At 35.2% G+C, this 10,396-nt stretch overlaps 1 protein-coding gene across 1 annotated transcript in view; it reads right to left on the bottom strand.

Moving 5' to 3' along the window:
- Positions 1–1,322: 1,322 nt before the first annotated feature.
- Positions 1,323–10,396, bottom strand: part of LOC126977431 (IDLSRF-like peptide) — an 80,207-nt gene continuing 71,133 nt past the window's right edge. Inside the window, exons 3-5 of the mRNA XM_050826233.1 lie at positions 8,648–8,776; positions 4,166–4,318; positions 1,323–2,651 (exon numbers count right to left, since the gene is read on the bottom strand). Coding sequence (XP_050682190.1) covers positions 2,458–2,651; positions 4,166–4,318; positions 8,648–8,776 — 476 coding nt within the window. The 3' untranslated portion in view covers positions 1,323–2,457. The remainder of the gene's footprint in view (positions 2,652–4,165; positions 4,319–8,647; positions 8,777–10,396) is intronic.

Raw genomic sequence — 10,396 nt, 5'->3', positions numbered from 1 at the left:
TAACTATGAAGTTATTATATTTTTTTTTAATATCTATTAATATCTATATTTTTTCTAATTAAAACGCTTTTATTAGCTTCTGCTGTATGTCTGTTTGTAACCGACTCGATTTTGTTTAGAACCTGTTCAAAGACAATCGTTCTTGAGGAGTAAACTCCAGTCGTGCGTCGGAGCCGACACACACGCTTTTTTTATATTTTTTTATTTTATTGATTTGAAGCAAATGAGTCAATTTTGTTGGTAAGGTAACGTTAAGCCATGCTGCTAATTCCTGAGTAGTTTCACTTCCACCATCTCTTTCAATTCATTTTTATTCACCTGTATGGGAAGTCTTCCACGTGGTTTGTTCTTCAAATCAAAGTTTCCATCACGAAATCGTTTAAACCAAAATCGCACGATGCGTTCATTATCAGTCGCTTCTCCAAACGTAAGTTCCGCATCGGAACTCGTATTCAAAAATCACTCGAAAGTTTGTAACACCTCGAATAAAAAAACAATCAAAAGTCGATAGTCGAATTTTGCATATTTTTCAAAAGAAGAACTATATAGGTAGCATCTGAAAAAGTTTTACTCAAAAATCTCAAGCCATAAGGTTCTCATCAAGGTTATAAATTCAAAGTACCTATTACAATTAAAACGGCAATTTCATACTTTAGTCCCTATTACCTCATATACAACCATCGTTAGCTGTTACAGTGCGTGCTGCTATGTTTATGATGACAATAATCGCGCACACCGAGCGGGTGACGTACACGCTTACATAAGTGAAGTCGGGATCCGCCGTTAACAATGACCAACACTAAGACCACAACCTCATTGAGATTCTCTAGGGGAATTAGCCCCTAGATTTCATATGGAACTTTCTACACATACCCACACCCAGCCCCACAGAATATCGAGAGCTTAAAATTGCTATTACGGCCAAGTGGGAGCGTATTGCCCAAGTTCTCATTAAAAACCACGCTAAAAATATGCTACGAAGAAGTTGTAGTAGCCGTCAGCCAGTAGAGGCCACACTCGATATTTTATATTATTTAACTGTTAAGTAACTTTTAGTAAATAAAGGAGAAAGTCAATTGAAGTTACCTTATTTTATTTCAATATGAGTAATTTTAAATAAAACAAATTAACATCAAATTAATTGAGATACATAAGTGTTATTACATCAGTAAATAATATTTATTATAATATTTTGTTTTATCAAATCCCTTATACAACTGTTAATTGCCCGTTTTTTGCAAAGGATTTCATATTAGAAATTAATAAAATAATATATTGTTTGATCGTTTCTATAACCAAGATATATGTAAATAAAACACGAATTCAAGATATTTAGGTAATTATTTTATTAATAGATAAGCAATACGAGTATATCTATAAGAGTAATACACTTATATTCTATGATATGTTTGACGCAAGTTAAAACTTTTATAAATATAGATGATAGATTCTCTAAAGAAATGGAGGGTTAGTGAAAAGGTTAGACGAAAACTTTTGGCAAATACAGGCCCGCATACATTAACCCTTCATCTTAATAAAATACAAATGATTGTTAATTGTAATCCTTGGTAAATGTTGCCAGCCTCTTTACCAAGACAAATGTTACAATTTAATATTAACAAATTAATTGTTCCGAACTTACCTAGCTGGATACCACTTAACTATTCGTTGTCCTCGCCTGCATTTGACAAAATAATGACGATAGATATTAAGAACAATTTAAAATTTAATAAATCTAACAATAATTGTATCTACTCTACTTAATCATATAATTTTGATATGTATCGGTTGCCGAGCACCGCAATGATATGTAACGATTTTATGTTTCATCAGGACTTATACAATTAGTAAAATAAAATGTATAAACTACAATATCTTTAAGATTTTTGCAATATCAATATTCACCGAAGGGATATTTGCGAAACTAACCTAAATCTACGCTAAAACTAAGGTTTAATATGGTCCTACTTTGATTTTCCTAGCCAGATATAAAGCGAATGCATTCTATTCTTGTAAGATTTTCATCTATTTAAATCCTAAACAATTCTTATAGCTTTATATCTCGCTTTGATTGGACACAAATTTATTTGGAGTCGCCTCTGACGTTTGAGAAGAGTTAAAGGTTAGTATTAGAACAAGGGCGACAAGCTAAGATCAAAAGATACACAACTTTATGTATGGATGAAAGTGTTGTCTTTAGTTTCCAGAAACATTTGGAATATTAGCGCGAGACTCATAGAAACTATTCTGAATTCTGGCAAACATTCAAATCGGGTGTCTGTGGCCGGTTTAATAAGACATGACCGGTGTGAATGATTGCGTTTCATCTAGTGGAACATGATACTATCAGTTCCTCTTAAACTTTAAGGAGTTGTACGGAAGGTAGCTGTAGAAAGAAGAGCTGATTGGACCGAACTGTGAGACGTGGTAGTAATCAGAGGCTGACTCCGGCGCTATTCAATCGAGGAAACCGGTGTTCACCAGCTTCTCGAGAAAGAATTTGACATCTCCAAGTTCGCTGTCCTTGATGCCAAGAGATTTGAGCATGCCAAGGTCACCGTTCTCGACTGCCATGAAGACGGAGCGCAGGTGCTCCAGGTCGGACCTCATCAGGTGCAAGGCCGCTCCGAAGTCTTCGATGGTTTGAGATTCTGCGATTAATAAAAAAAATCTTATTTAATTTTTATATTCAGATAAAAATAAAAGTTCTTATAAAATAAGCATTAAGCGTAAAGCATTTTTGAGTATAAAATGTTTATACCTATCATTCGAAGCTTTAGTATTGTCTTTGATTTATGCGAGGACTACACATTTAAATAAAACACTTTTTAAAGGATTAAAACGTGCGTAATTATATCTGTTTTTACATTAAATTTTGCGTAAAATTTACACTTTGATCAATATTTTAGATTAACGGACATTTAATTTTCCTTTCCAGATGATGTTTTCAGGGGGACTGCGGTTGAAATGAGATAACATTTGTCATAGTTGTTATTATAAAGTGTAGCGCCATTTGTTGCCTTGGAGGTGGTATTTATTCAGGTAGACATATGGCTTTTGGCAAAATTTACTGACGGTGTCCTCTTCTTTTTTGGTATGTGTAGTTGTCGGTTTTAATTATGAGATTATTGGATCCCAGGTGTTAGATACTTTTACCCCATCTTATCTTCGTTCTTGACCTATAGTTGAAATATGGGTGTTTTTTAATTTCGCTGGCAAAATCTATTCTCTTTTACCAAAACTTTTTGTTGGACGAAGCGGATGTGGTGGTTTAGACTTTAATCCTACATAAAGTGTTTTACTTAAACACCAAACTTTTCATACATATAATTATATAATTATTTTGACGAACTTCTTTTTTAATAGGATGATAAGCTTATCTTCGATTCTTACGATGTAAAATTGTCACCTACGCATATGCTCTGCAGCAACACTACAGGAATCACAAGAGAGTTGCCGGTCTTCACGGTGTGGTTAAGTGCTTTTTGTCAATACCCAAGTCATATTAAAAGAGAATGAGCGTACTTCGATGGAGTCGATGTCTCTTCGTGGATTTTATCTATTTTTATTAGAAAAAGTGACGAGACGAGCTGCCACGTTCCACGTTCCACCTGATGACCTCAGGATTCTTAAACCTAAAATTATATGCGACTTCGCAGTTGTGCTCGTCATATTGAGACATATTAATATGTTGATTCTCATTTATTCAGTAATTTCACGAGCTTACATCATTTACACGTCCAGATATACTGTAACCTCTAGTTTGTGCAATGCACGCACACTAACACAAAGTGGCATACAAGCCGCGAGTGTAAGACGTAGCTTGTCACGCACACTATACTCTTAAGCCTGGCCAGTTTTCATTGGTTGTCTAACAGCAAGAGACTTACTCAATATTCCGAAGTTTTTTGAGCTTACGCCGCCCTACAACCCGTAACAATAATGATTGCACATTACTGACCTACAGTAGAAAAAAATGATGCGGCCGACATCCTGAGCTAAGAAGTCTCTCATCATAATATTAATGTTCCAATAAAAACAATGATATTAACTCTTGCAGGATCGTGGTGTTATTTGAAAAGGGGTTATAGATGAGGACGCCTAATTAAAGGATTCTTCGTAGATTTTCATTGTTCCCTTATACGAATGCTGTGTTACCACTTACCAGATAAAGCTATGGCAACTTTCTCGACTCCACCAAGCGGTTCAAGAGCATCCCTTGCCTTGTTACCGAACAGCTTCTCCAGATAATTGGGGCCGTGGGACGCGAGCAGCGATTGAAGGAACGATGCAGTTTCCTCCACGGGGGGACGTTTAGCTGCAAAAGATTCATTTTTACACAAGATTTCGAGGGAGAAGTGAGACGATTGCTGGCATTGATATATTTCGTGAAGTTACCTCACTATTATATTCACAAATAAAATTTGAAAACAAAATTTTTTGAACGATGTGGGACTCGAACCCATGACCACTCGCGTTCCGTGCGACTGCTCTTCCAACTGAGCTAACCGTTAGAGTGACGCATCGTCATAAAACCTTGTATGCTTTGTTCAACTCTCAGAACCTGTAGATGAAGCCACAAGCTTCATCTACAGGTTCTAATTTACAGTTGATAACCTGCTCAACCCCATTTTGCATATTAGGAAATTGACTTGAGATGTCCCTCTTGTAAATCTCTAACAAAATTGTTGGGTTCGAGTCCCGCATCGTTCATAATTTTTTTTTTTCAAATTATATTTGTGTATTAATCCTAGAAGTGAGGGTTATCACTTTAAAATCATAACAAAGTGTTTAAACTATTAGATTATCAATCCGCCTGGTTTTTTTCGAACTATGTACGACCATTTGCAGTTCAAGTTGTTTTATGGCCGAAAACAGAACCAACGAGCGTTCGATCACCTGATGTTGATAATCGCTGCTGCATACACTCTCTTGTAAAACCAGAGGAATTACAGGAGCGTTGCTGACCTTTAGGTGTGTGTTTGACGTGAATCTATATTAATAAATCGAGAGTTTTTTTGTTCGGTTATACTGCGAAAATTGCGATTCCTAAACCGATCGGAATAATACTTCCGCTATTAGTTGCAGCGTGCTTCGTAGAAGGTTTTAGTATATTGTGATTTGTTGGTGATTACTTATCCAGAACCTAGATTTTTTGATTTGGAAATACCCATATATTCGCAATACAAATAATTCAATCAATGGCATTTCAGAAAATTTATTGAAGCAGGTGTTACTTTGCGGAAATCCATAATTATCAAAATGATTTGAATTGTTCTTTAGTGTAAATTTAACTGAAGTCCCAGTCTCGTGCCAGATTTTGGCGAGACAACACGTCCTGCGGGCCTACCATGAACTCTTATTGCGATTCAATCGACAACCTAAAATGAACTGCTTCGCTATTACGTACCACGATGTGATTAGAGCTATCTAATTTAGGTTGTCCTCAAATCAACTGATTGAATCGCAATTATATCAATTGAATGTCAAAAATGATGTCAATTGAATCGCAAACTGATTTAGTTCGTTCATTCATTCGTACCATGAGGTAATATTTCAACCTAAACGGGATAGCATATGTGTCAAAGTGAGCGATATGAAAAAAGTTGCTACTTCCTAGAAGAAAGTGAATCGTGTTGTTAATAACTTAAAAAATAGTGTAGACATACAGGAAAGGAAAATTTTATTGATGAATGATGAGATGAGAATACTTTATTGGACTTTTGTGTAAAACAAAATACTGGAAATAAATACCGAAAATGAAAATACTATGGACGAGGCAGTAAAGGCCCGGGCTATAGCCTGTTCGCAAGAACGCATTAAAAAAAGTGTACTCAGTGCTCCCGTCAAATCAAACATCAATGGAGGTGCGTTCATAAATCATAACTCATTATTTTTACCAATCCACCTAAGCGAACATTTAATTTGTAATTTAAAGAACTATATTTATTCACATTACTATTATTTAGTAAGTACAAAAAAGGGCTTAATGGTTTATAATTTGACGCTATAAAGCGCAATTTTAAAATGGATTTTTAGTATTTTCTACGCAAAAAAACCGCTAAAATCATATCATTTTAGGTTTCGAAACGCAATTTTATTTCGTTCATTCTTCATAAGCGATCCAAACGCCACACAGTAAAAGGCACTTCATGGTACGAATTTTAGTGATTCAGTTTAGGTACTTAAACTGAACTGCATCGGATTCGCATAGCTTGTTAAAAGTATATGGTAGGCCCTCAGAGGATGCCACGTGTAGAGGCGAAACACGTGTCGAATTGTTTTAAGACATATACTTGCAGAATTAACACTAAAGAAAAACTCAAATCATTTTGACAGTGGCATTTCATTACATATGACAATTAATACAATGAGCGCAGGGAAGGTACTCAATTTATATCAATAACAACGTTTGCCGGGTCAGCACTTGTGTCTTTATATTTGCTTCAATAGTAAAGTGATGATAGACAACGCCTAACGACAATTCTTTGCTAATACAGAAACACATATTATGGAAACTGGTGCGCATATTTTGTTTCATGTCCTATATCTGTGGTCATATAAATATGGTCAATATGAAATCAATATTTCATTTATTCAGTTAGGTCAAAAAAGTCACAAGAATGTCTCAAGTTATTTATACATTCAACCATTTACCTCAACATCGGAAAGCGTTGAGTTTCAGTGAGAAGTCACAAATGAGTATATAATAGTAATATAACAAAGAGAATTTATTTCGTATTGCTCCTCCAAATTATGACTGAAACTTTTGCGGTATATTTAAGCTAATAACATAGATGCCTTAAAAAAGTGTTAACCCACCTTACCTCTGGCTATCCGTGCCAGTGCTCTGAGAACTGAGCTAACCGTTCGAGTGACTTATCGTCATAAAATCTTGTATGCTTTGTTCAACTCTCAGGCTGTGGCTTTATCTACAGGGTCTACTTTACAGTTGATAACCTGCTCAACGATTAGCTCAACGGTTTCCTCAGTTGGCAGAGCACTGGCACGGAACGCCAGAGGTCGTGGGTTCGAGTCCCGCATCGTTTATAAAAAATTTTTTCAAATTTTATTTGTGTATTAATCCTAGAAGTGAGGGTTATCACTTTAAAAACATAACAAAATGTCTATAAGAGGCTACGAAATTTCATGATCTGGGTCAGCGAAAATGAGGTACTTTTTTAACGTTTAATAAATAAATAAATAAATAAACGTTGACTCGTCGACATGACTTTGTTACGGCATTAACGGTCGTATTTATTTTACGTTAACTAAGAAGTTTCACAGCTTCAAGTATGATTGAAGACTAATTTTTTAGCGGAATTTACACTCAAGAGTCTCACAACATTTGGATATAGAAAATGTAATTCAATAATTAAAAGGGACATATTTTTATAGTATACTTGATTTTAGATTGTAGAGTGCAAAAAAAGAATGCCAGGAGAGTTTCTTGCTCCGCTTCTTCTCTCTCAGAGCACCATTTGTTTCCGAAGCGGTAATAGTATCTAGTATAATATTAGAAATGACATCAAAAATAATTCTAAAGGAATCAATTTTGAGAAAATAATTACGCCTTTTATGCCTTTTTACTAAGCATCAAAAGGAGTTAAAACAGTAGATATTCTCAAATTACAAAACATTTTTGTGAATAAAGCCTTGAGGGGATAATAAGTCTAGTTCGTACGTTGGCATGCAAATTGTTTCCGATGCCTAACAGTTTGTCAGATTCCCAAGACCTTTTCTTGTTCAACCCTTACCATATTTGTGGAATTATGAATAAATTCACACGAGAATCGTTTCAGAAAGTTATTTTGATACATTTATTTCTTAGAAAATATTATTTAGAAAAATTCGAGCTTTGCTGATATATCATGCTCAACGTATTGTGGGTAATTATAAATATAAATCAAATCAAATTCATGGATTAATTTTGCTTAAAAAATAACACTCATATGAATTACAAGTTACCATTTACCACTCACTTTAATACAATCTATACAATTATGAAACAGAAAACTCAAAGTTTCAAACGTTTTGTAATGAACGTAAACTTGAGTCATAAAAAAATCATCAAAAATTACTAATTTGAGTAATAAGTACAGTGCACAAATCATTCCGTACAAATTGTAATATTTATGAAGTATAAAAAATCTTAACTTCGATCGAGCAGTCACCCCAAGCAGCGCTCGTTCATCAGCATAACGCGGGACCAGCTATCACTTCCCTCTCATATTTTAAGGCAAAACCTTTGTCACCACAAGAATTAGAAAAACATTTCTGAGCTTCTCTTTTTAAATGTTTCTTACCTCATTAAGAAAAACAATATAGAATCAACAATCCATCTGAGAACTAGCCGTCCCTATGGCCGTATATCAAAAAACTTATATTATGATCTCCTATCTTTATATCTCTCCTACTTTAAAAAATAACATAAAAACTACGAAAGCAAAGTTTTATTAAAATATATGTCCATTCAAGTCTAGTGAGCACATTTGAATTCAGTTGTAAATGTTAGTGGCCTCTTACTTGGGCCTAGGCTAGGCTGGGCTAGGCTTCCCTATTCTATTAATGCCCAAGCACAGGGCATATCGCTACCTGTACGAGTATGAGTGACATCTAAGTTGAAAGTGGTGTGCGGTAGAGTCACCTGCTGTGCACAGCTTGGAGTCCTCGTCGTATCCGTCGATGCAGTCCGGAGCTCCGTCACACAAGTACTGGATGGAGATGCAGTTACCATCCACGGGGCACTTGAACGGCTCGTACGGGTGGCAGTACTCTGAAATTAATGTGTTATTATTAATATTCTCCTGTGATTACTCTGGTACGCTCGTTTGTCCTCCTTTTCCATGATTTAAATATAATTTACTATTATAAATATCTGGCAGCCACCTCATTTAATTTTGTTATTCTGTTGACTGCTCCTTTTCTGACTATAATCAGAATCGACCTCTAGATGTTTATGTTTGTCGTGAGTAGTTGGCGGAGAATGGTTTCACTATTGTGAGATAAAAAGTTCGCAGGTTGCTGTTTTTATGACTTATGCAAGGCTTGATGCATGAAATAAAACATAATACAAATTCATGAATATGGATGTTTGTTGCAAGGTCAGGGACGTTAATTATATTTATATTTTTATAAATAGTACAGGCTATGGCTAATTTGGGGCAAGATAATTTGTGTGACATTGTGTCATTATTATATTATTAAAAAAAATATATATTGTTGCACTCAGGATGAATTCACGAAAGTAGCATTATATATAATATGTTATAAAGTTTAAATATAAAAATGTATGTACGTCTATCGCATTGGAATATTCTGTAATGATAGTGTGTATTTTGATAAAATATATAAATAAATATATATTAAAGTCCCTTAATGTTTGGAGCGTTGCAAGCGTATATATAATGCAGTGTATGTTTATTATGGGAGTATGTAGGCTTGAAGATTCTTAAGTAGCATTTGTTCAGGAAAACTGCAGCCGGTAATTGATATCAGAAAGTGACTTTGAGAGGCAAGAGATATCTTGCAAAACGCACGGTTGTAGAATGCCAGACGTCAACATGAACATGCAGGTGGGATTTAGCATTTTGACGTAATGCCCGGGAGCTAGGATTCTTTACAGTTCTAGTACAAATAAATCTTGCCATCATCAATTATTATTATTTTTTATGAAAACAGGTCAACGCTAGCAGGACGTTCAGCTGATGGTAAATGCTTCGCCCTGCTCCCGCCCCGCTCTGTAATTTCGAAAAAAACCCGAATATTCTGAGCGGCACTACAGTTGCGCCCCTTTTGCCCAGTAATTTCACTAGCTACAACGCCCTTCAGACCGAAACACAGTAATGTTTAATGTAACACATACGGCAGAAATAGGCGCTGTTGTGGTAGGTACCCATAATCTAGCCGACATCCTGTGCAAAGAAGCCTCCCACTGTGGCCATCATATTATAATTGTATTGAAGCTTAAAACAATTCTCCCTACAAGCAGTACTAAATTCTGCCTAAGTGACTAATTAAGCTATTTCTGCATCAACTAACTAAGAAATACAAAGTTACCTAGAGCTCATAATCTACAGACACGGCCCATCACAAGAATAATGAACCTAACTCCAAGAGTAATAAGAACTTGGTGATATCGCATCAAATCATCATTACTCAGACAAAGTGGATATAAAAAGCGACTTTTTTGAGATGTAGAATTCTTAATTATAAAAAGTATAAAACGCACGTGATGGAGGGGTTTTCTGAAAGTTCGTAGGTAGCTTTAAATCACACTGATATAGTCATATTAATGAACTAAAGGCGAATGTTTGTGAGTATCTGTTTGTTTGTTAAAAAACTATTTAATGGCTTGTTTACTTAATTACAATAATATAGCTTACACATCAGAATA

The sequence above is a fragment of the Leptidea sinapis genome, chromosome 2, assembly GCF_905404315.1.
Source record: "Leptidea sinapis chromosome 2, ilLepSina1.1, whole genome shotgun sequence".
Taxonomy (NCBI): domain Eukaryota; kingdom Metazoa; phylum Arthropoda; class Insecta; order Lepidoptera; family Pieridae; genus Leptidea; species Leptidea sinapis.
This window is presented reverse-complemented; position numbering and strand designations above follow the sequence as displayed.